This window comes from Triturus cristatus, chromosome 12, assembly GCF_964204655.1.
Source record: "Triturus cristatus chromosome 12, aTriCri1.1, whole genome shotgun sequence".
In the NCBI taxonomy this organism is placed as follows: Eukaryota; Metazoa; Chordata; class Amphibia; order Caudata; family Salamandridae; genus Triturus; species Triturus cristatus.
In genome coordinates, this window is record NC_140595.1 from 817,222,210 (window position 1) to 817,249,694 (window position 27,485).

Genomic DNA, 27,485 nt, shown 5'->3' on the forward strand with positions numbered 1-27,485 from the left:
CCAATAACATGGACCGCTATGCCCAGCAGAAGGGGTCACCGGGTGGACCGAGCCAGTCGCCGGATACACAGAAGACTGCCTCACCCTTGGCCCCGGAGCTCTCGCTGCAGGATGTCATGGGCGCGCTCGAAGGGCTGCAGACTTCGATTGGGAGACAGTTTGATGCCCTGGCGCACATTGTGGATACCATCTTGGTGGACGTTAATCTGATCCGCGCGGATTTGGGCAAAACAAATGAACGGGTTAAAACCCTGGACCTCAAGACCACGGGCCTCGCTGATGATGTCTCGGAACTACAGACCGAGGTCCGTAAGTTGCGGACCGAGAGTGATCTCGCCGCCCGTCGGCTGGAGGACTTTGAGAGCCGGGCCAGGCGCAACAACGTGCGCGTTATCGGGGTCCCGGAGTCCTCGGACGAGACTTCCGTGGACCTGCTCGTGGAGGACTTGGTGCTCAACCATCTGCAGCCTAAGGGTCTTGGGAAGTTTTTCGCAGTTGAGAGGGCCCATAGAGTGCCGGGTGGGAGGCCCAAGGTGGGAGCCCCACCGAGGCCGATTGTCGCGTTTCATTTTCGAGAACGGGACGCTATCCTGCAGGCCTCGAGGGTAACGGGCCCGGTCCCCTTCCAGAACGCGTCGGTGAATTTCTATCCTGACTTCACCCAGCAGGTGCAGAGGCAGAGGCAGGGCTTCCTGGGGGTGAAGAGGCGGCTTCAGGAGAGGGAACTGAAATACGCCATGCTCTTCCCTGCCAGACTACGTGTGGTGTATGAAGACCGAACATTCTTCTTTGAGTCGCCTGCCATGGCCGATGAATGGCTGGACGCTCTGCCTCGACGACGGACGGGAGAGGACACTGCCGCAGACGGGGACAGTGGCCGGGATGAACAAGGTTGATGTCTTCGGAACCGGACTGACTCGGTTTGACTCTAGCTAATGACTTGCACTGAATGCAGTAAATACGGAGGTTGTGGGAGGACGAGGGGAGCTCTTTCCTCCCTTAGGGTACTTTTTGTAGACTTTGGGTTTGGTAGGGCGACAGGCACACTGCAAGTTGGGGGGGCTTTGTAAGCTGCAGCAGGGGTGCAGGGTGGGGGGGATATTCGGGATTTTGGGTTTGTTGTTGGGGGGTTCGTTTCTGCAAGGCATAGTGATTATTTCCAGGACTGTTCCATGGTGGCTCTTCGGGTGTGGGGTGGGCCTCTTTACGTTTGGGGATGGGGGTAAGGGTTTAAGTGTTATTAGCTGGAATGTTAATGGTTTGGGGGATCGCATTAAGCGTGGGATTGTTTTGCAATTCTTGAAACGGTCATTGCCGGATGTCGCCCTGCTGCAGGAGACGCACCTTATAGGTAACACGTGCTATGCTCTTAATAGGAAGGGTTATAAATTCATAGCTCATTCGGGATTCTCCTCTGGGTCCAGGGGTGTGGGCATCCTAGTCAGAGCCTCGCTACCATTTGAGGTGGACTCCACCATTGTTGACGATAGGGGGAGGTTTGTGGCGGTGGCGGGGCGGTGGGAAGGAAGAACTTTGGTTTTAGTTTCGGTTTATGTCCCGCCGGCCCTGCAGGCCTCCACGTTCACAGATCTGGGTAGGGCCTTGCTGGATCTCCCGGGGGGTATGCTTGTGGTGGGAGGTGATTTCAATGCTGTCGGCTCCGGGCTGCTGGATAGATACCCGCCCAGAGACACAGGGGGGGCTCAGAAGTGGCTTCCAGACTTTCTAGACACGCTTGGCCTGATAGACTGCTGGAGGCTCCGGCACCCCACACAGAGCCAATACACCTTCCACTCCGGGGCGCATGGTAGCCTTTCTAGGATTGATTACCTACTCACTCTGGCTGCGCATGCCTCATTGGTGTCCGAGGCCAGGCACATGGCGCGTGGTATATCGGACCATTCGCCAGTGTGGGTCAGGCTGGATCTAGGCCGGGAGGGAGGGGGAAGGGTGGCCCCTATTAACCCTTGGTACTTTCGAGACCCCAAGATGCGCAGCGCACTGGTGAAGACAGTTGATAATTTTTTCAAGGACAATCAGGGATCCGTGGACTCGGCAGTGTCGCTGTGGGAAGCATTTAAGACCGTGCTGCGAGGGGAAGCCCTCTCCCTTGTAGTGGCGGCCAAGCGGCGGAGAGATGGCGAGGTTTTGCAGGTTGAGGAGGAGATCGTGGCTTTGGAGGGAGCGCTAGAGGAGGAGGTTACAGAGGCCTCACTGCATGAGCTGTGCTTGAAGCAAGCTGAGTATAAGGATCTGGTGACGAATGCCGCTAAGACCCTCAGTAGGGAACAGCAGGGCCGCCTGTATGATGTTGGTGACAAGGCCGGGAAACTCCTAGCTTGGCTGGACAAAAAAGAACGGGTTAATAGAGTAGTGCCGGAGTTGACGGGAGAGGGAGGAGAGGTGATTGTGGAACCTGAGAGGATTGTACAGTGTTTCTCGGACTATTTCCGTATGGTTTATGCCTCAGTGTCGGATAGGCCGCCCGAGGACTCGCGTGACCTCTTGCGTGATATCGCTTTGCCCTGTCTCTCCGACGTAGATAGGGATGATCTTGATGGTGACATAACGGTCGATGAGGTGGCGGGAGCCATCCGCGCGTTGAACTCGGGCAAGGCCTCGGGTCCGAACGGCTTGCCGGTTGACCTGTATAAGCTGTTTCCGGATAGGGTCGCCCCTCACCTGCGCGCCATGTTCGTGGAGGCGCGGGGGAGTGGGGCCCTCCCGTTGGATCAGCGACTGGCGACAATTGTTGTTATACACAAAGAGGGTAAACCCCGAGATAAGTGTGCCTCATATAGGCCTATCTCACTCCTTAACGCAGAGCCGAAGATTCTGGCTAAAATCCTGGCGGCCCGATTGATCAGGGTACTTGGTGACTTGGTTCACCCGGATCAATCCGGATTTATCCCGCATCGTAACACTGCGTTAAACCTTCGGCGCCTTCATGGTGTAATCGCCAGGGCGGGCACGCTGCGTGAACCAGCTATTGTGGCGTCTCTTGATGCCACGATGGCCTTTGATACGGTGGAATGGGCATATTTGTGGGCTGTGCTGGCCAAGTTCGGCTTTGGCCATGGTTTTGTGGGCTGGGTGAGGTTGCTGTATGAGGGACCCCTTGCGAGTGTGGTGGTAAATGGCCGGGCGTCGACTCCGTTTCAGCTTGGGAGGGGTACTCGGCAAGGTTGTCCCCTGTCGCCATTGTTTTTCGCCCTCGCCCTTGAGCCGCTGGCAGCGTGGATACGCTGGCACCCGGATATACGGGGACTTAGATGGTCGCCCGAACACGAGGACCGTATTTCGCTCTATGCTGATGACATCCTGTTGTATCTTGCCTCACCCAAGAAATCACTTATAGTGGTCTGTGACGTACTCACATCTTTCGGTAGGAACTCGGGTCTCGTTATCAACTGGAGTAAATCGTATTTATATGTTCTGAGTGGCGAGGTTCCACCGATCCCGCGAACTTGTTCGATCCAGGTCGCTCAGCAGGGCTTCGTGTATCTGGGGATCTTTATCTCCATGGACTCCGCTTTGCGATATGAGAGGAACCTGCTCCCCCCCTAGCGCGCCTGAGGCGGGATGTAGAGGGCTGGCGGAGGCTGCCGCTCTCCCTCGTTGGGCGCGCGGCCTTGTTCAAAATGATGTCTCTTCCCCGGTTCCTCTACGCATTGCAGAATACTTTGGATTGGGTACCGGCCAACTACTTTCGGGAGGTCGAAAGCCTCCAATGAACGTTGTTGTGGGATGGGCGGCCGCGAATAGCTATTGCTAAGTTGACGCTTCCATGGTATGACGGGGGTATTGCGCTTCCAGACATCCGACGTTACTATTGGGCCACCCAGCTGAGTGCGATTAATCATGGGTTTTATGGCCCTGCCCTCAGCCCTGGTTATGCCATGGACAGGTGGTTGCTGCATGGTGGTAACTATCACAGGGCGTTGTACTCGCGGTCCCTGGACTCGTCCCTCACGGGGCCCACTGGGGTGGCGGTGCGTGTGTGGAAGATGGCAACTGACTCGCTGGGCTGGAAGGATAGGCTCACCCTCGCTACCCCGCTGTTTGAATCTGAAAGACTGGGTAGGCTTTGGCACACAAAAGGCTTTGATAAATGGGACTTGATCGGCATCTCCAGGGTCGGAGATGTGCTGATTAAGGGGAGGGTGAAGTCCTTTGAAGAGTTGCAGAAGGAGTATGAGCTGGGGCCATCCGAGTTTTTCCGCTATGTTCAGGTGCGTCACGCCCTCCGATCAGTCCTCGTAGAGGGTGAGAAGGTGCCTGAGTCCTCTCCTTTGGAGGACCGGATCCTTGATGGCCATATGCCTGAGAGCACGATCTCGCTCATCTATAAGAAATTGATCAACGTCCGGGCGGATATGCTTCTGGGGCTGCGGGACCAGTGGACTAGGGATGGACTCGAGTTGGATGACGAGGATTGGCAGTCTGCTGTTTCCTCTCCCAAGGAGGTTGCGATCCCGTCGCGTCTGAGGCTGGTGCAGCTTAAAATACTGCATCGAGTGTATGTGACGGGGCCAAGGCTGGTTCATATGGGATTCTCGGAGGAAGGCCTATGTAGGAGGGGATGTGGTATGGTGGGTACTTTCCTGCATATCATTTGGGAATGTGGTGTCATTACGGAATTCTGGAGGAGAGTCCATGCAGTGATGGGGGAGGTGACGGGCATTGCTATGCAGCCGGAAGCGCGGTGTTGCCTCCTGAATGTCTGGGGGCCCACTGATCACGATGAGGCACAGACCCAATGGGTGACTCTGGGTAACATGGTCGCTAAGAGAGATATCGCGCGATTGTGGGGCTCCGCGGGGCCCCCCACATTGACCGCATGGAAAGAAAATATGGACTGGAGTATGCTCAGGGAGAAGACAGTATATTGCGCTAGAGGCCGCCCTCGGAAGTGGCACGCCATCTGGGGGCGGTGGAATCAATACAGGGGGGGAATATGTCTTGCCCCTGATTTGGATCCCCCCGAGGAACAGCTTTCTTCCTAACCTTCTTTCCAGCTCAGTATATAAGATGTGATGGTTAATTGACTTCTTGGGCCTCTGCTGTCCCCCTTCTTCCTCTTTTCACAGTACTGTGACTGTTAGATGATTGGGGTCCTGCCTCCCCTGGGGGGCTATCACCATGGGCATTCAGTGTTCTTGCCTTGCTGGGGTTTGTTGTGTGTTTGTGTTTATTTAAAAATGGAATCTTTTCACTGCTCCTTTAATGTAATGTGGACGCGTCTCTGTTCCTCTCTATCGAAGCTGCCGAACCTCCGGGTTGTCGGCTGAATAGCTGTGTCCAGACTCTTGAAGAAATAAAGGTTTTAAAAAAAAAAAAAAAAAAGGAACTAATCACAATAATGTACAGAGTTCAGAGCTATTAGCAGTACAGAACACTCTAATGCATTGTTGTACCTTGCTACAACAATGAACAACTAGCACATCAGTAAAACTTGCATAGCGTGCCGATCGCTGATGAAGATCGGAGTGCTGGTCACCGCTCCTTTTCCATAAACGATTATGACGGGCAATATTGGAAAAGATTGGTTTTCTAACAGTGATTTGTGACTGTACTCCCTCCAGCAGACAAGCAATGAAAGGGTTAATGAGGCATGCTTGTCGCTGTAAAACTCTGCCCAAACGTCACAGACACCACAAATTACCAATTGTAGAAATCAGCACTAAGCGAATGCAAACAATGTGGTCCAGCATCGGGACGAATCGTGTACTGCTGTTGCTAGGATTCCACAGCGTTTCTTTAAGCTATTACCAAAATAGGGGCACGCACAACGTCAGGATGCACTGTACACCACCATTGGCAGAATACCAAAATGCACCCCAAGCCGTCACACGACCTTCTTCTTCCACGTAATGCGCTGTGACATCTACTCTCCAACTCGTCGAGATTCTTAACGTGCTCTCCAGAAAACCGCAACTGGAACAAAGCACGCACTAAAACTCCAAGTAATTGCTTGTGCTTTTGCAGGTGCACGCTGCTCACCTTAGATCTTACTTTGTCACTCCTTGTGGTACTCACCCACACCTTCACTCAAATGTAAACAGACGGCACCGTCTCTCACGTCTTTTGAATGTAAACAGTTCTAAATGTTTCCCTTCGTCCAATAGCCTAACCTGTATTACATCCACAGCTAATCTATTTCCCTAATTAGTTGTGCATGTTGCTTCTCAGCAATATTCATTATATTCTGAGCTCCAGGGCCGCAAACATTAAAAATGCTTCTTCTGCAAAAAATTCTTCTTCTTGTACAGCTGCAAAAACTTCCTCCAGGTTTCCTATTAACTGGATCCCATCCATCGTCAGCATTTTTGAAAATGACAGTGTTGTGTAGTTCCTACTAATCCGTTGTATCTGCGCATTGTTTGGACAACATAAACTAAGGGCTTGGTGTCAAGACTGATTCTGGGCACCCCCGCAGGATATGTTGGCCTATAGACCAGCTAGCTCACAGTGCCACTGTTAGCCCCCCAACCTACCAGGGAGCAAACAGTTTCTGGCAACCACTGAACATGACAACCCTGATTCCTCAGGAATCTTGCAAACAGTACATAATCTTTTGCGCAGTCACTCGTGCTCACTTGTTCTCAGAGAGATATACAGAGAATACACAGTGGGACGTTTTCAATAAGATTTATTGGATCAACGTTATTCTTGCAGAAAATACTTGTGCTGCAATGATTAGGAGAAAGAAGCAAATAAAGGAGATTACAAGCACCAAAAGAGTAAACAGTAGATACATTCCTATCATAGTGCTGAAGCAGTGAATATATGCCGGCATATGCAAAATGGTAATCTAACGTACTCCTACAATGCGGACCCTACTCTAAGTGTACCTAGAGTGTGTATAGGTATAAAGCCGAAAAAAACCCTAGGGACGATCCAACCCCGTTACCTGATGGGAGAGAGTTTAGGACCCTGTCTTTGTCTCGAGTTGGATACCCCTCACAGAATGTCAGACCGGTGTGTTGTGGTTTCTCAGCATGCACAGACCTTCAGGGTCAGCAGAAGTGCCTCCTCTACCAATCTATTGGGATGCCTATTATTTATAATTAAAAACAGCCTTTGCGATGTGCGTGCTAGAATAGTGATGTTATGGATATGTAGATAGCACTGTTGCCCTGTGGACGAAAATAGGACAACTTTTGTACCTAGTGTGTGGAGAGACCTAGTACATGATGTTCAAGGCATCGTGATAATATTGTGTGAAGCTGGATGTATAAACAAAGTAGTTGCAGGAAAACTAATTCAACATTGTCATGCATGCAAATGTGTGCAAAAGTTCATAGCTGAAATGTTATTTTCTAGGACAATGTAATGATTAAGTTGCCTCCCTACATGGGCCTAACCCGGGAATATAACAACAGGACTCACAGGATGTTGTAAATTTTGTTTATTAGTATCCAGAAATGCCCCCCTGGGAAGTTCAGAGATCCTGCGCAACCGTGTCTCTCAATATCTTGAATGTGATTCGATTCCAGAAATAGAAGCCACTTGTTGGATTGGAACAGAGCAACAGTTGCCAGGACACATGGGCATGACCTAACAATAACAGAATTGTAGCATTCCTGAAGTAAGAGGCTGGAAACAGAAAGGCAGTTAAATGCAGGTTTATATCTATTAGAAGATCCCTTCCAACAGCCAAGGCAGCAGCATCAACTGACACACCACCTCAAATGTCAACAGGGTAATACATCAAACACTATGACATATGCAACTTTCCAATGTGACATAGGCATGAAGAAAGAATGAAGAAAGTATGACACCAGAGAGTTCCAAACTAGAGTGGTGAGCACACTACACACGTCCCTTCCTTAACAAACTATCAACAAATAAGAAAATTAAGCATAATCACCAAGATAGCTAGGACGTTTGCAAGCCCTGAAGGAATGACGAGTATCACCCATCACCTTGGTGTTTCTAGCCATTTTTGAAGAGGGACAAACACGAGAAGTGTTGTTATATGGAGATGCATTAAACTTCCCATGGGATTTCCCTTCACAACCACAACTCTGTTAAGATTCCAAATGCTATCGTCTTGAGTTTTTATAGCATTATAAAAAACTTTAATAACCATTAAAGGCTTCATGAACTTAGAGAGAGAATTATAAACAAGACCAGGACGTTTAATCATGACCCAATCTCCTACATTTGCCACAGTTTTTTTACAGCTTTCCTTGTATCGAAACAACATTTCCTTTCAGTGGCTTTCCTCTCTTCCTTCCGATGCACATCACTACCATGACACACACACATTCCTTTCTCTAGGCTAATTCATACTTGTTAACCCAAGAAGGTTCTAAGCAAGTATTAGGTACTCTACAGCGAAATGATAAAAATTGGGTTTTCCCAATAGTGCCATGAGGAGTAAACCTGTACTCCTCAACTTTCTTAGGAACCTCATTTTTCCATTTTAGTGATGATGACTTTGCTGAAGTGATAGTCTCCTTAAGCACTCTGTTGAATCTCTCAACCATCCCATTGGATTCGGGATGATAGCGAGAACATGGTTTATGAACTATACCTCTAGAGGATAAAAACTCTTCCATTTCTCTTGAAGTCAATTGAACACCATTGTCAGTTAGAATAGACTCAGGAACACCTTCCTTCGAAAATAATTCTTTAAGACACTTAATGACGTGCAGAATCAATCACTAAAAAAAAAAACTTCAGGCCAATGAGAGTACATATCAATTATGACCAACAGAAAGATTTGTAGACCACCACAATATACAGGTCCTAAAATATCCAAAGCGATATCCTGCCAAGGACTTGAAGGATGCTTTCTCACAATCATGGGTTGCACCCGAGAACATTTGAATTTATCACTTAAGGTGCAAGGGACACAGTCCCGCACTACACGCTCTACCAGCTTGTCCATGCCGGGCCACCAATAAGACATACGCAATCTTTCCTTGCATTTCGTATGACCCACATGGGTAGAATGAGCTAAGTCGACTAATTCGTTTCTGAGACTACTGGGTGGAATCAATCTTGTGCCTGGAAACAACAAACCATTCTCCACTGACAGTTCATCCTGTAGGTACCAAAAAGGTCTTGTTAGTTCAGATCCATCCTTAAGGCTAGTCCAACCCTTTTGAATAAACAACATTACCTCTTTGAGGGTAGAGTCAAATGACTAACTCCTCACTCCTCCTCTTTTCAAAGATAATGCCATGATCCACCACACACACCCATTCATTATTTCCATCAAAGTCCTCATCCTCAAAAGATTGACTAGGAATATGACGTGATAACACATCTGCAACCCCGTTTTCCAAACTGGGAATATACTTAAGTGAAAGTTATATTCCTGCAGGCCAATGACTCATTTAGTGGTCCTGCTGGAAATTAAATCCAACCCTTTCTTTTTAAGGATTTCAACTAAGGGTTTGCGATCAGTGCGGACCTCAAAATCAATTCCCCAAAGATTTAAAAAAACAAACAGATTTTATGCCCAAAAACCCACAAGGGATTCCCTTTCCACAATAGAATAACGTGTTTCAGGATCTCTTAAGCTACAAGATAAAAACATGACAGTTTGCATACCAGAGGAACCGTGCTGCTGTGGAACTGCACCCAATCCTCTTTCACTCGCATCAGTGGTTAGAACAGGTTTAATTTTGGGGTCAAAACTCTTAAGAGAGGGAGCAGCACTTAATTTTTCTTTGACACTGGTAAATTCTCTCTCACAAAGTCAACACCCTTACGTAACAGGCACCTCATGCTTGTGGTAAAATCAGCAATATTTCTTACAAATTTAGTGCAATATTCTACAATACCCAAGAATTTCATCAATTCATTCTTATTGGTAGGAGACCTCATATTTTGAATGGTACTAACTAGATCACACGTTGGTTTAACCCCATCACCGGTTATGTTATGCCCTAAATAAATTATTGAATCAGATCTAAATTTACACTTTTCCATTTTTATCGTAAGATTGCAGTCGCACAGTTTCTTTAAAACCCACTTCAATTGAGCATTATGTTCATCCACATTATCACCAAATATGAGAATGTCATCCTGATAAATACACACCCCTGTCTGATCTTTTAAGACGTTCTCCATAGCACGCTGGAAAACAGACGGAGCTGAAACTAATGAACCTAAACGTGCCAAAGGGTGTTATAAATGATGTAAGGTCTCTACACGATTCTTCTAACTCAATCTGATGGTAAGCAGAAGTGAGGTCGATAGTGCTAAAAACTTTAGCCCCACCAAGTAAAACCGACAATTCTGTAATATTTGGCAGTGGATATCTATCTACAATTATGCACTTATTTAACTGTCTCAAGTCTATGCAAAGATGTAGGTCTCCACTAGGTTTTTTGGCAGCGACAACTGGAGCCAACCACTCTTTTCCTTCCACCTCCTCAATAAATCCACTGCTATTGAGTTTTGAGATTTCTTTTTGCATATCATCCCTCACTGTAAGAGGCACATTTCTTACCTTGCAGCAAACAGGGACAGCACCATTCTTTAATTTAATCTTATGTTGATATCCTACCAAACATCCCAACTCTCGTTTGAAAACACCAGGTAATTCTTTTTTGAGATCCTCTAGAAACTCGTTCTCTCCACATTTCGGGCCTCATGTAGGTAGCATACCAGTTACCACTTCTAAAATTCCGAACGTTACCGAATCGGTATTTAAGAAGTGGTAACTCGTATGTAGGTAATGAGTCGGTATTTTTTACCGATTCGTTACAATTCGGTAATTACCGAATCGGTATTTACCGATTCGGTAATGAGGCATACCTTCCCATTGAGGGGAAGGTATGCCTCATTACCGAATCGGTAAATACCGATTCGGTAATGGTGGAAAACATGCAAGGGTGGCAGGGTGTCACATTGACACCCTGTTGCACCCCTGATTCGGCCATGTGTGCACATGTGGCACACATACATGCCCTAAGGGCATGTATGTCTGCCACATTGCACACTGCTAAGCGTTTAAAAAAGCATACACACATCCATTAATTATTTACCACCAACTATAAGTTGGTGGTAAATACCGACTCCTAAACACACCCACACACTCCCCCTACATATCATTTCTGGATTCGGAATTTACCGAATCGGTAAAATTACCGAATCGGTAAAATTACCAAATCGGTAACGTTACCGATTCGGTAATTTTACCGATTCGGTATTTTTACCGATTCGGTAAATTCCGAATCCAGAAATTGTCCCCCTACATACCAATAGCCAAAATACCGGTCGGTAACGGTATAATTACCGAAAATCGGCCGTTACCGACCGGTATTTGGCTACCTACATGAGGCCCTTCATCACAGAGTACGCACCATCCTTAATCTGGATAGGAGGATCAGAACTAGGATCAAGAAATACACCTAAGTCACCCTGGTGAAGCCAACTAATAATGCTATCTCCCTTCTTGGAAACGTAAATTTTTCCAGACACCAGTCTGTTTTTGTACTGAATCAGACCAATTAAATAATCATGTAACTTGATAGGCTCACCCCCATAAGCTAAAGGAACGATATCAGGTTTTAAGAGTGAGACTTTTTCTTTCAATTTAGAGTGATAAAATTCATTTGAGACAATGGTGATCTTTGCACCCTAAGCAAATAAGACACGAGTGGTTTCCCCTTCAATAGTAATACTATCAAAGGGACAAGATTTCTTGCTATAAACATTTTTAACTTGTATGACAATTTGGCCACATTCACAATCATCAGAATTATTTTCAGTACTGTTATCCTCATAAACCTCTACTCTTTTGACCCTTGGTTCTGGTTTAGTTTTGCACATCGTAGCAGAATGTCCTTTCCTTTTATATTTTGTGCATGTTTGACTCAATGCAGGACATTTTTTAACATTAGCGAGATGACCAATTTTAATACATCTGTAACATCTGCGCTCTACCACTTTTCCTTTAGGCCCTTCCTTCTCAAAGTAAGATTTATCTTTACCTTTCTCAACCTACTTTTGATTTTTTTCTTTAACCACTTGTACCTTGGTATCGTTTTCACCAACACTGCAACACATTTCAATGAATGTTCAATTCTTTTAGCTACAGTGAGAACTTCATCTAAAGTCGGTTCATCTCGCAACCAGAGTTCCTCCCTCACTTTTTCCACATTGCATCCAAACATAAACTGATCACGGATGCATTAATCCGTTAAATTTTCACATTTGCAGGATGAGGCAAGTTTTCTCAGATCAGTCACGTATCCTTCTATGGTTTCATCATCCTTTTGTGTTCTTTTTGAAAATTGGTATCTTTCCAAGATAGTACAAACCTTAGGCAAATAGTGCTTATCAAGTTTTTTTATACAAATCTCATAATCATTTAAGTCTCTAGCTTCTGCAGGAGAAAGATCAGGAAGATGATCAAACACATCTTGGCCCTCTGAGCCCAGGCAATGGAGTAGTAGAGAGGATTTCCACATACCCTGGCATATCTTTCAAATACCATCTTTCATTTTTGCCATTTTATAGGTGGTACCCCGGGACTCAACAAGAAAAAGGGTGCCGCAGTAATGTTTTGCATATTGCAGCCTCTGGTAAATCACCTTATTGAATTGAATAAAAATAATGTTGAGTATTATATCAGTTGCAACACATGAAACACATGAATCTAAGAATGTGGGAAACAACACATCAGTGAGTAATAATTCTAGGCGAAAAGTGATACCACCTTGCACAACTTGAACATAAACTTACAATTGTGAAATACATACAAATTATAAGTTAACCTGTATGTGTCGGAAAAATTGCACACAACCAAAAAGGTATTTTTTTTAACGTGTGCATGTCACGGAAGACACGCAGTAGAAGTTGAAGATATAATACACCACAATTAAATAAATGTGTGTATTAACGATACAACGCTCCACAATTAGGTAAATGCACAGGAGATATTAAAATATGCGTGTAACTGAACGGTACACAGACCGATCACTTTCCTCTTTTTTTATTGTGTGCGTGTCACGGAAGACACCCAGTGGAATTTGAAGATGTAATACACCACAAACGCACAAGAATTATTGAAAAAGTGTGCGTGTCACTGAAACGGCATGCAGAGTGTTTACACTCGTCTCCAGGCAACGCCGAAACAAAACGAAGACAAGTCCTCCAAGATGGCCGCCATGCAGACTTACGCAGCGTGAAAGCGTAGGTGACATGACGTCAATGTCACTCATGTAGAGAAGTTTGGAACTGGGTGATGAGAAGACGCAAGCACTCATTAAAGGTAAGCATTCTCGCATGTGACAATGGAGCACGCGGCTGCTGAATAAATATACTAGTTTACTTTCAAAACGCTAGCTCGCATAGTCGCTCGTGAGGAGACACGCGCTGTACCAGCCAAATTCGCTCCTGAAATAACACACTTAATCCCAGCCAAGTACTCAAATTGAGCTGAAATTCCAATGAGGGATGAGCCCGCATCGGTACCTCCCAACCCCAAATTAGATGAAAGGGGCGAGTTAGCGGCAAAAGCTCCCAATCCCAATTCCCTTTACTTTTGGCTTTAACAGAATCTTCAGACCAGTAAAATTCAAAGAGTGGAGAAATGAATTTAACAAAGCATGCCACCGCCAGATTAACTTTAAATCCGTGCTTTCCCAGAGCGAGAAGAGAATTCATAAATTATAGTCTTAGGTTAAGAATTCTCCTAGTCTGGAGAAATAAAACGTACAACTTCACTTCACCTCAGGAGGTAGATACGTTTTTGGCTGGTATGAAGAAGTCCCAGTGATAGCCTTTTTTTTTTTAGATGAATGCTGTGATGAAGAGTGTGACTTTATTTGGGAAGAGAAAGGTAGGAGGGAGGAGAAGGGAAAGGGGAAAAAAAAAAAAAAAAAAAAAAAAAAATATAAATAAATAAATAAATAAATAAATAAATAAAAAAGAGCACATGTACACATGGGGGTTACAGAAAGCTGACGGAAAAGCTTAATTTTTAGTTTAGCTATCTATCTCCCACTCTCACTTTGAATGTTTAGAGGTAGAGCACGCGTATGGGACTTGGGCTCCTAAACGGCGATATGATCGCCAAGGTCTACAAGGGAGGGTTCCTCAAGGGTGGGGGGAGAGGGCAAGGGGGGGGGGTGGAAAAAAATAAAAAACATTCCTCATATAACCTCGGCTTATGGAACAACTCCTCGGTAGTAAAAAGTTATGGGCCGTATATGACCCTCTTACCCAAGAATTTTATCCGACATGACGGATTTGGCTAGAAAAATATTAAAAATAGTAAATCTGAATGTAAATGGATTAAGGGAAAGGAGGAAACTATTTAGGATCTGTGAATTTTTAAACAAATCAAAGGCAGACATATGCCTTTTAGAAGAAACCCATCTAGAGCGACAGGAATGTAGGATAGCATTCAGGGGACAAGGATGGATACAGGAACTTCTTTGTTCCAACCAGAGTGGGAACACTAGGGGAGTTGCAATTTTAGTACGAGCAAATAGTGGGATTAGGGTGGAGAAGTCTGAAACTGATTGCTCAGGTAGATGGCTGACCGCATCCTTTGTGGTAGATAGGTCACGATTCACTTGCGCAGTATATTACGGTCCCAATTCTGATTCTCCAGGGGCTCTATCTAGTTTAAAAATGAGTCTTTTAAATTACGAAACACCTGTTATCTTAGGAGGGGATTTTAATCTGATCCTCAATGAAGATCTGGATCGTACCTCTAGAGTTAAATTCACCCCCCCACGTAAAACACAAACAGAGCTTAAAAATATTATGAAGGATTTGAATTTACACGATATTTGGAGGGTCAGAAATGGCAGCAGTAGAGAGTACTCGTTCTATAGTCATAGGTATAGACATTACTCTAGGATAGATTTCTTTTTGTTAGATCAAACATTAATATCGGGGGTCGTCACCGTATCCTATATTCCTGCCATACTTTCAGACCACTCCATGGTTGAGCTAAAGGTTAAGCTTGGGCAAGAAGACCAAGTGAGGAGGTGGACCTTAGACAGGTCAATACTTTTAAAAGAGGAAATGAGAATGGAGTTGGTGGTCGAAGTCGCTGAGTTCTTTAAGGCAAATAGTGGTACCGCAACAGGTCAATTGGTCTGGGAAACCTTTAAGGCGTGGCTGAGAGGGTATTTAACCTCCTTTATGATTAGGAAAAATAAGTCACGAAGAAGAGAGGAAGAAGATCATCTCACAAAAATTAAATTAAAAGAACAACAGTTGCAGAAGGCTTCACTAGACCTCCAGCCTAATCTAGCCACTATACAGAATGAATTTGATGCTCTGAAAGCTGAATATCAGGCAAGGTTGGACAAAATAGTCAAAGACAGATGGGACGCTAGTAACTTACAAAACTTTTCGTATGGGGAGAAATGTGGCCGATTACTCGCCTGGAAGGCTAGATCAGACCGGGCTAGGAATGTGATTAAGGGGTTAACCATAGGTGACACTGGGGCCATCTCCCATGACAATGATATAATCTCCGGGGAGGCAAAACGGTTTATGCAGGACCTATATACTGAAGAGAGCGGCACCTCAATACACGATGCCGAGCAATGGTTAAATCAGCTGGAACTGCCACAATTGTCAGAGGCTGACAGAAGATATCTGAGCTCTGAAATACAAGAGGGCGAAGTCTGTACTCAGATTAAAAAAATGAAAAAAGGGAAAGCAGCGGGGCCGGATGGACTCCCTGTAGAGATCTACCATCTGGGATTGGATAAGGTTGCCCCGATTCTTACTACACTGTTTAATAAGATACTGATATCGGGCGAGGCAATTCCACAAACCTGGTCAGAGGCAACAGTCACGCTGATCTTAAAACCCGATAAGGACCCTGCAAGGGTTGAGTCATATAGGCCAATCTCATTATTGAACGTGGACTATAAGATTTTTGCAGGGGTCCTGGCAGCTAGAATGGCTAAAGTTATAAAATCCATAGTACATAGAGACCAGAGAGGTTTTATCCCCGGAAGACAGCTAAACGAACTAACATTCCAGGCCATCGCCGCTATAGATGTAGCTACAGATAAAAAATCCCCCCTGACTATTGTGGCAATCGATGCTGCCAAGGCTTTTGACCAAGTGAATTGGTCATACTTATGGTTGGCTCTGTCCAGGTTTGGAATCCCGAAAAATTATGTAACAGCAGTTAGATCACTGTATCTCTCTCCCAGGGCAAAAATTCTGATAAATGGGTCACTTACGGATTGGGTTTACATTTTACGTGGAACAAGACAGGGGTGCCCCCTTTCTCCCCTGTTGTTCAATCTTTATATCGAGCCTTTTGCTTGTCAGCTGAGAGGCGACCAGGCAATTAAACCCTTCAATATAGCGGACTTTACGTTAAAATTGGCCTTATATGCTGATGATCTTTTATTGTTTACATCTAATCCGGCTGAAGCCATTCCTAGGTTATTCGCTCAGGCAGAGTCTTTTGGGAAGATCTCGGGATATAAGATCAATAGGGAAAAGACCGAGATAATGCAATGGAATCAGGAGGTGGCAGCTCCTGATGTAAAACTCCGCATGAGATATCTTGGCATTCATTTAGCTCAAGATATTATGGAGATATCGAAAGTAAATCTCAGTAGAGTCCATAAGGAGGTGTGCAACCTTCTATCACGGTGGTCAGGCCTTCAGCTGAACATATTTGGGAGAGTAAATTTAATTAAAATGATTATACTGCCCAAAATCACTTTCCTATTCAATTCCATCCCACTAATGTTTAACTCACCAGATTTGGCCAAACTTCAGGGGAAAATAGGCTCCTTCATTTGGAATACGAAGACTTCAAGAATTTCTTGGAAGAAAATGAGGAGAACCCTGAAAATGGGTGGGTTAGCTTTACCAGATTTACTCATATATTGCCACTCCTTTCATTTTAAAAACTTCAGACTCCTGGCTGATGAGACAGATGCCTCCTCTTTGGGTCTTCTGTTTCGGGCACTTCTCCATGGTATCCCACAAGGACAGGAATATTTTCTGTTCAAATTTGGAGATCCAAAATACTACAAGAGGGTGAGACTAAAAATTCTAAACACGGCTTTAAAAAACTGGATGTTTATTAGGAAAAGATTGAGTATCCCCTATTATGCCCCTAACGCCCCGATATGGGACTCACCAGGGACTCCGGACTGTCTTAAAGACACCCTTTCATCTCCACTTAAAACAGCAGGATTAGTATTTTGGAGGGATCTACAGAGAGATTCGGAGCTCCTGGATTGGAATTCTCTGTCGAGTCTGACAGGGGGAACACTTACAAGATTTAAATATTATCAGCTTTCGGGGTGGTGGGCCACCTTTCCATGGAATATTAACATCCCAAACCCAAAGTTTGATCTGGTCAATAAAAAGGGCAGATGGCCAAAAGAACTTTCTTACTGGTATTGGGCGTTGATAGAAGTGGAGGATGTTACCGAGCCTGAACTCCAAAAGCTGTGGGGCAATGTTATTGGTACAGGCGTTAATCTGCGGGATCTGTGGGTGGACTCATTTGCAATGCTTTATACGGTGGTTAAGTCTGCCCCCCTAAAAAGAAATCACCTTTTTACCTTGTATAGAGTATACATCTCACCTAAAAAATTAGCCAAAATAACAAGTTTAGATTACTATTGCCCGAGATGCAAACTGTTAGCCGCAGACGATTTGCACATGTTTGTAGAGTGCCCAATGTTAACAAATTACTGGCTTAAAGTACAAGGGTTCCTGGCTGAGGTTCTAGGCAGACAATTAGTAGTAACTACTAGGATGATCATGTTTGGAGTAACATCGCACATTGAACAGAATGATCTGGCTTCTAAATTTATCTTTTATGTCATCATCCTAGCGCGACGAGAAATATGTAAAGCCTGGAAGAGTGAAAATGCCCCAAACTTTGCAGACTGCCTGAAGTACCTTATATATATAAGCGAATTTGATATGGCCTGTGATAGTACCAGCCAAGATAAGATCTGGGCGGCCCTTGTGGCATGGCGGAATAGATGAGCATATTCCAATGATTTCACCTGGGCACTGTTGGTTCTTTGCCTTCAAAACATTGGGTCAAATGGCCTGAATGGAATGGAGTGGAATAAGAAAACAGTTGCTACTAGAGGGGTATTTCCTTCCCATCTCTCCTCAGACCCCTAAACACCGAGATTGGAATAACGCGGGAAGAGGAGAGAGGGGGCGGGTTTCTCCATCTGGAATGCCCACCTTGGTATATGAGGAATAAAAAAAAAGAAAGAAAAAAAAAAAAAAAAGAATTCTCCTAGTGTGCAAAGACAAACACTAGATGGTTATCTCTCACCGGATTTCCAATGAAGGAACTTTGTTGTGTTGAGATCTTCTTAGACCTGCCGACTACGCCAGTGTAGCATTCCTGAAGTAAGATGCTGGAAACAGGAAGGCACTTAAATGCAGGTTTATTTCTATTCGAAGATCCCTTCCAACAGCCAAGGCAGCCGCAGCATCAACTGACACACCACCTCAAGTGTCAACAGGTTATTACTTCAAACACTATGACAAATGTAACATTCCAATGTGACATAGGCATGAATAAAGAATGAAGAAAGCATGACAACAGAGAGTTCCAAACTAGAGTGGTGAGCACACCACAAGAATATAACAGTGGTGCCAGGCTATTCCTTGTTTAGGCTCTTGCTGGTGCTGAGCTATTCCTGGCGCTGGCTCTTCCTGGTGCTAGTCTCTCCCTTGCGCAAGGCTCTTTTTCGCTCTAAGCTCTTCCTAGCGTAAGGCTCTTCCTAGTTTGGATTTTTCTTGGTGCTAGGCTCTCCGTGGCACTAGGCTCTTCCTAGTACTCACTACTCAGCTCTTCCTGGCTGAGGCTCTTCCTGGTGCTAGTCTCTCCCTTGCGCAAGGCTCTTTCTCACTCTAAGCTCTTCCTATCTCTAGGCTCTTTCTAGCGTAAGGCTCTTCCTAGTTTGGATTTTTCTTGGTGCTAGGCTCTTCGTGGCACTAGGCTCTTCCTAGTGCTCACTACTCAGCTCTTCCTGGCTCAGGCTCTTCCTGGTGCTAGTCTCTCCCTTGCACAAGGCTCTTCCTCGCTCTAAACTCTTCCTAGCTCTAGGCTCTTCCTAGTGTAAGGCTCTTCCTAGGTCGGATTTATCTTGGTGCTAGGCTCTCCGTGGCACTAGGTTCTTCCTAGTACTCACTACTCAGCTCTTCCTGGCACAGGCTCTTCCTGGTGCTAGTCTCTCCCTTCGCAAGGCTCTTCCTAGCTCTAGGTTCTTCCTAGCGTAAGGCTCTTCCTAGTTCGGATTTTTCTTGGTGCTAGGCTCTCCGTGGCACTAGGCTCTTCCTAGTACTCACTACTCAGCTCTTCCTGGCTCAGGCTCTCCCTGGTGCTAGGCTCTCCCTTGCCCTCCCTTGCCCAGGGCCTTTACATTTTCTCTCCAGACCTGTGCATTTTAAAGAAGCTGTAAGTTGGGCCAGGATTTTAATGACAGGTGGCCCTTGTGAAAACTTTGCTACCAGTATGATCCGGGGCCCAGAAGGAGCCTGCACTCTCTTTGGTAGCCACTAGGAGTCACTATAGTATTTTTCATTTTAGGAGAACTATTTTAAGTGTATTTATATAATGTATTCCTAGCCTTTGCATGGTTTTGTTCAGCTTTTGGAACCTGTTCGGAATTTATGGTTCTGGGAGACTTGTTGATTGGAGTCAGAGGGACCTGTTGGTATTGCATTTAGTTGTGTTCAGAGCTGGCTCATACTGGTTAGTGCTTCAAAGAGAAAACAAAACTGGTTCAATAATTGTAGACTGTGGCCTAATAAATAGGTCCTTGATAGAGCACAAGACACAACTGGAACAAAGGTGGACAAAACAAAGACAAAAAGTACTCAGAAGATAGTAGGTATTAAAATAGACCTAGCATATTTATTTTGCTTTTTTTTGTTTATAGGAAATTTCATTTTTCAATTTGTATAAATGTGTCTCATCATAAGACAAATACATAAACATATAATGCAAAAAATTACAATACATTAAATATACAATAGTCAAAGACAAAGACAAAGGGAGTGCCCCGCTAGAAAACTTAACCATACATGAACAAAGAATAAACCTCCGGCTCTATCGGTTTCTATAATGACAAGCTATTCAGAAGGGGAGGCTGTATAAAAGGGAAAAGGGAGAATGGGGCTAGATAAGGTGACCACCATACTTACGATGCGAGAGAATCCAATCGGAGCGCAAGCTCGAGATACTCAGAATCGAAGAGCAAGCAATGCAAAAAAGCGGCAAGTGACTAGCGGTCCATAATCACCATAATGTAGATATGTATTGATAAAGTTTCTGTAAAGAAAAATTTTACAGAAACTTTATTAGCTTGTCATTATAGAAACCGATAGAGCCGGAGGTTTATTCTTTGTTCATTTATTCTTTCTGTAGATCATTGATGCACAAGATTTAAGCACCTCTGTTTCTCATTGGAAACAAAAAATGTTGCCTATAGCGAGCCTCATCTTACGGTTCCATAGGACTCTGGTCTTACTACTGTTGCCTGGAGGCGAATTATCCATGTTCCTCCTAGAACATCTATTTTAGTATGTATTCCCTTTTATGTTTGGGTTGTCTGGTAACAGCACTTATGTTCGTCTATGATTCCACCACTCTTGCGGATGGCTTCCTTTTTTCTGTATCAATCTTTCTTTTATCATTACCTTTTCTTTTTGCCCTGATCTAACTGGAGTTTTATCCTCATTACCTTGGTGAATGGATTTTCACTTTCTTACTCGGTCACTTCATTTATTAGTGGTGATTTGTTTTTCATGCTACTGTCGGACCCATTGGGCCTATATATATGAAGCGATTTATTTATGAACCACCAGTGATATAACTGGACAAGTGATCTGGACATTAAAGAATCTAGAATTGTTGTTTGAATATCAAAGTTGTTAAGAGATGAATGCATTAGTGTTTGTCACTTTATGATATATATTTATTTGAATTTTTAGATCGAGTGTTTGCCCCCTATTATCCTTGGTCTACGCCCTGATGAAGGTGGGGCTCCCCCGTGGGCCCTATACCGAAACGCGCGTTGGCGCTTGATTCGATGACCTCCCTTCTTTCTGAAGTACCATCTGGCTTCCTCTGGATGAGATACAATCAATTCATCCATTCGAAATCCCAAGGATAACTTATGTTTACCTATTATTTGTCTAGATGTTATGAATGTGGTATTGACTGAATGTATGTATGGTTAAGTTTTCTAGCGGGGCACTCCCTTTGTCTTTGTCTTTGACTATTGTATATTTATTGTATTGTAATTTTTTGCATTATATGTTTATGTATTTGTCTTATGATGAGACACATTTATACAAATTGAAAAATGAAATTTCCTATAAACCAAAAAAAAGCAAAATAAATATGCTAGGTCTATTTTAATACCTACTATCTTCTGAGTACTTTTTGTCTTTGTTTTGTCCACCTTTGTTCCAGTTGTGTCTTGTGCTCTATCAAGGACCTATTTATTAGGCCACAGTCTACAATTATTGAACCGGTTTTGTTTTCTCTTTGAAGTATTTTGCCTTTAACCCTTTTTACCGGTTCTTTATCGCGCCACCGGGGGTCCCCCTTCGTTTATTGGTTTTCTCATACTGGTTAGTGGCTAGTGGCATCATAGTTGGAATAGACTGGTGTATTGTTCAGTGGTAGATTGTATTGGGTAATTGCCAAAGGGCATTACTTCTTGTTTTGCTTCTTACTTTGCTCTGCTGGGGTGTGGGGTGTGTGCTGTGAGGTTGTTGTTTTGCTCTGCTGGGGTGTGAGGTTGTTAATGTAAGTTGTTTATGATGGTTGAGCTGGCAAACAGTGACCCAACTAGATAGTTTGGAAGCATTGCTGTTCCCATAATGCAGCAACAAGTTGTGTCTAATGTGTACTGTTGGTGTAGTGTGATATGTCAGTACAACATGTTTAGATGAATGCTTAGCTAAATTGTGGCATCATGTACGAAGCCATTTTGCAATTGTGAAAGCCTGCACTTCACAAAATGGCTGGGTTTGCAACCACGAAATAACCTTTTGTTATGTACTAAACCCATTTTCTGATTCAGTAACATGTTACTGAATAACATAGCACTATTTTAAAAGGGGTGTTGTGTTTTTAGGGTGTCTCTTCCAATTAGAGATTCATTATGGTATGTATCCATGTTTTTTTTTACTGAAATCTGTTCCCAAAACATAGAAATTTTACCTACACCTCAAAGAAGGTATTATCTCATTTGCAAATGGGATCCTTGAGGCCCCTTCTTCTTTGATTATGTTAAGTAGTTTATTTGGGGAGTAGGTAGTGGCTCACAAAACCACAAACAACTCTCAAACAAGCAAAAAACAAAATTTCTTTTCAAATGCAGCCCTGTTTCATTTAAGTAAATCGTACCATATTCAAAAAGAAAAAAGTTGACTGTAATTAAAATGCTATCACAGACATGGTGGTCTGCTAACGCCAAAAGGCCACCATCCCTGAGATGGCATCCAATCGTAGTGAGTCGCAACTAATGACACATCTTATGAATATTGATGAGATAGGTTGGATTGCAACCCAGTACGGTTCAGAATTAGTACATAGGTCGACTCACATATTTCCTTTTCATTCGCAAAAATTTGCAGCAATATTTATGACTACTTTTTGCAGATGGAAATTTCATACATTAGGCCCTATAAATCTACATAGGTGCAGTGATGAAATCTAGTGACACCTAGTGGTCAGTCAAAGTACAGCAAGGCTGAAACTTGCAAGCACTTTAAAGTCTACCTCAATCTCAGGGGGAAGTTCACTATCTCTCAAGGATTTACTTTCCCTGAAAAGACCTTTTGCGAGCACCTGGTTCACTGTAAATGAAAATGTATATATATTATTTTTGACACTAATTTCAAGTTTGCAGCTGTTTTTTTATACTTGTGGCATGAAAAACAGATGCTAAAAGTGCTTTATGATTATATTTATATTACATAGAAGTGAAAGAGTAAAATGAATAGGGGCTTCTCTCTGTTCAAGAGCTGCACGAAACCCCTGCCCCCCATATCCCCCAGCGTCAGCGCCTTGAGACCCTCACGGGTGAGTAGCGCGTTTCACAAATACCTGATTGATTGATTGAAGGGCCCCATAGGCAGCATTAATCCAATAATTTTATAAAAGTAACTTGTTTCTCTATCTTCTATCCCACACCACCCCCTTTAGGGCTCCATCTGCGATGACTGCTGCACGCTGTACTGGTGCTACTGCTGCGCCTGGTGCCAGATGGCGCGAGAGATCAAGAAGAGGAAGCAGCCCTTCAACGTCGTCACCGCCCAGACCACCACCATTCAAACGCCCCAGCCCCACTCCGATGGTATGGCTCATCAGATGCCTCTGCCCTACTCCGATGGCATGGCTCATCAGATGCCTCTGCCCTACTCTGATGGCATGGCTCATCAGATGCCTCTGCCCTACTCCGATGGCATGGCTCATCAGATGCCTCCGCCCTACTCCGAAGGCATGGCTCATCAGATGCCTCTGCCCTACTCCGATGGCATGGCTGATCAGATGCCCCCGCCCTACTCCGATGTCATGGCTGATCAGATGCCCCCGCCCTACTCCGATGACATGGCTCAGGCTGTGCAGCACTATCAGTAATGCGGGGGTTAAGGCGGGACCTGATTGCTGCAGGGCGGGCACTGCTATTCACTCCAACACACACAACTGCCACTGTACGCCTGTGAACCCCTTTCCTCAAAGGTGGCATCAGGGTAGGTGGACTAGACATTTTATGTATGGGATGAATGCTGTTCAAGATGAGAGCACATCATGCTTACCAAATATTTGAATTTTATTTTTATATACATAGCAAAATATTCATGTTGTTAACAACATGTTTGAAAAATTGTAAGAAACGAAAATATATAGGATGTTGCAATCTTATATGTTGGTAATGCACTGCAAGTACAGTGGTTTTACAGCTCAAGGTTCACAGGAAGCACTCATGCCATGACCTAGTTACATAATTCACATGAATTACATTGTTCCCATGAATTATGGATCTGAAGCAGTGGGAATCTTCAAAACAAGTTACATCATTTTTATGTGTACTATGTATAAGTGACAAAGTACCCCTAATGTACATTATAAGAATTCTGCAAGTCACTGAGGCATTGCACGACCATCTAGAGGAAAAAGACAGAAGGCAGGGCTCCTTTATATGGTAGGGCTCCTTCGAGGTGACGTGCAATATCCTAATAATGAATGATGGGGTACTTTATTCCTGGTAATACATGGTAATAATAAATATATTAGAATCAGGTTCCTCGGAGTCTCTATTTTCTGTAGTACCTGTAGCGTGCAAAACTAATCTTATTGCCATAAATATCTGCTTTCTGTTGAAAAGTGTTCATTTAGAGAAGCAAGAAGAAAAACCAAGTTTTGTTTTCCTTGAAAAACTGCGGCTGTAACAACACTCCATGACATGCCTTTCCTCTTAGCTGCTACCTCTGGCAGCAGTAATTGTGACATCAGACCTCAACTGTAATAACTTATTACAGTTGAGCAGCTATGTCATTTCTTTTGTCAGCAGTCACCTGTAATAAGTAAATCAGAGACAAGCTTAAATAGGGATTGATTACAAGCTCCCATGTATTACTTACCACATATACAGTGGTGGCAGCTGGAGCACAGACATTTGGCCCTGCCCAGAGCACTTGAACGGTCCTCTTCTACCCGTGGCTGTGGCAGTGAGTTCCAAGGGGCTGGTGCCCTCTTCGCTTGCTGCTGCTGTCAGGGGTTCTGTTAATTGACTGACCGGCCCCCCCATCCACCGCTCCATCAACCTCCATATTACCTGGCTACAGCCCTAGTACCAGGACTAAGATGGCGGCCTCCCTTTGAGAGCAGGGGCTCCCTTGATTACCCCCGTGGCCACAGCAGTGAGTTCCTTTTAGGGAGATGCCCCCACTCAGGGGGTCAGTTCGGGCGCACCGCAGACTAGCCAGCTCCCACTACTCCAGTCTCTCACCCACAGCACCGAACCAATGTCTACCTTTCCTCTATTTACGAACTCCCCTACACTGGCTATGGAGCCTTCCTGCTCTACAGCGCCGAGCCACCATAGTTGGTGACCAGCATGAGAGCAGCCACAGGCTTCAGCATGCTGCCTTCACCCACCACCACTCTGTCTTCTACCCCTATGCCCATCACTTGCTCGGTGATCCCTCCAGGCCCTAGATCACCGCCTGTGAGTGCAACAGCACCCTGAAGGCCTGGCTGAAAGAGCACCACAAAACCCCCAGCAATGGCGAGATCTTGCTCTGTAAATAGGTGATATATATTTTTCCAACCATAATCGCTTCAACTTTTCTTAAAATATAATCTTGAGGGAATTTGCAACTTGTATATTTGTAACTCTAACCACTAGTATCTGGAGTAGACGAATGTACTGACTCCCATTCTTATGAGATTTTAGAGTTTCTGTTTAGTATCTTTTATGTCATTCATGTACTCTGAAGTCCTTATGTAATGTAACAGGTTGTATTGTAAGGTGCTCTGACACCTTCGGGTAAAGATTGAGCTGTATAAAAACGCATAAATAAATATGACAAAATGACAAATGGTTAACCAGTGTATTACAATTAAATTGTGGCAATTTGACGTTGTGGCAAAATGTATTGCATCATCAGGACCGCTACATAGAACTATAGCTCTATAATGCAGTGCTACAATTAAGTTAAAAATTATTGTGGTCCAAATTAAAAGCTAAAGTTTATTTATTTTTTGTATTTATTTTTTTTTAAAAACCTTTATTCTTTTAAGTCAGGGACATAGCTATTCAGCCGACAACCCGGAGGTACGGCAGCTTTAGAAACACAACACAAGCGAGCGTCCACATTTCACTGATAGGAGAATCAAAAGGTTCTGTTTTAAATAAACACAAACCCAAACCTAAACACAAGCAAGGCAAAAAGTACTTAAAGCACAAAAAGGGTTCCCATCAGGGGGAGCGAGCCCCAGTTCGTCCATCAGACACAGGTCTATAGTAAGGGAAAGGAGGGGAAGGCAGAGACTCAAGAAGGCAAACACATACCAGCAATGAATACAAAGCCGGGAAGAATGCTAAGGGGAGAGCTGCTCCTCAGGCGGGTCCGGGTCTGGGGGCAGGCATATGCCCCCTCTGTACTGGTTCCATCGCCCCCATACGGTGTGCCATTTCCGGGGGCGCCCTCGAGCACAATACACTATCTTCTCCCTAAACATGCTCCAATCCATGTTTTCCATCCACGCTGTCAATGTAGGAGGCCTACTAGAGCCCCACAGGCGAGCGATGTCGCGCTTAGCTACCATGTTCCCTAGGGTCACCCACTGAGTCTGTGCCGAGTCGTGGTCAGTAGGACCCCAAACATTCAGGAGACAACACCGCGCCTCCGGCTGCATGACGATGCCCGTCACCTCCCCCATCACATCGTGGATTCGCTTCCAGAACTCCATGATCGCACCGCATTCCCAAATAATATGTAGGAAGGTGCCCACCATACCACAGCCTCTCTTACATAAGCCCTCCTCAGAGAAACCCATATGGACCAGCCTAGGCCCTGTCACGTAAACTCTATGGAGTATTTTAAGCTGCACCAGCCGCAGGCGCGCAGGGATCGCGACCTCTTTGGGAGAAGAAACTGCATACTGCCAATCCTCATCATCTAATTCGAGGCCATCCCTAGTCCATTGATCGCGCAACCCTAGAAGAAGATCTGCCCGAACATTAATTAGTTTCTTATAAATGAGAGAGATCGTACTCTCTGGCATATGGCCATCCAGGATCCGGTCCTCTAACGGAGAGGACTCAGGCACCGTCTCCCCCTCTACAAGGACTGACCGCAAGGCGTGACACACTTGAGCGTATCGGAAGAACTCCGTGCTCCCTAGCTCATATTCCTTCTGCAGCTCCTCGAATGACTTCACCCTACCCTTAACCAAAAGGTCTCCAACCCTGGATATACCGATCAGGTCCCATTTCTCAAACCCTTTTGTATGCCAAAGCTTTCCCAGAATATCGGAGTCAAACAACGGGGTGGCAAGGGTAAGCTTACCTTTCCAGCCCAGTGAATCTGTCGCCACCTTCCACACGTGCACGGCCACCCTGGTGGGCCCCGTAAGGGTTAAGTCCAACGACTTCGAGTACAACGCTCTGTGGTAATTACCCCCGCGCAGCAACCACCGGTCCATGGCGTAGCCGGGGCTCAGCGCCGGACCATAGACACCATGGTTAATCGCGCTCAACTGAGTGGCCCAATAATAACGTCGAATGTCTGGAAGCGCGATACCCCCGTCATACCACGGAAGCGTCAACTTAGCAATCGCTATGCGCGGTCGCCCTTCCCACAATAGCGCGCGCTGGAGGCTTTCGACCTCACGGAAATAACTGGCCGGGACCAATTCAAGGGTATTCTGCAAGGCATAGAGGAAACGGGGAAGAGACATCATTTTAAACAGGGCGGCGCGGCCAAGGAGGGAAAGCGGCAACCGCCGCCAGCCC

At 44.9% G+C, this 27,485-nt stretch overlaps 1 protein-coding gene across 1 annotated transcript in view; it reads left to right on the forward strand.

Annotated features, from left to right (window-relative positions):
• LOC146782970 (uncharacterized) overlaps positions 1-24,266 on the forward strand; it is a 145,642-nt gene extending 121,376 nt beyond the window's left edge. Inside the window, exon 4 of the mRNA XM_085638102.1 lies at positions 23,168-24,266. Coding sequence (XP_085494228.1) covers positions 23,168-23,602 — 435 coding nt within the window. The 3' untranslated portion in view covers positions 23,603-24,266. The remainder of the gene's footprint in view (positions 1-23,167) is intronic.
• The last annotated feature ends 3,219 nt before the right edge of the window (positions 24,267-27,485 follow it).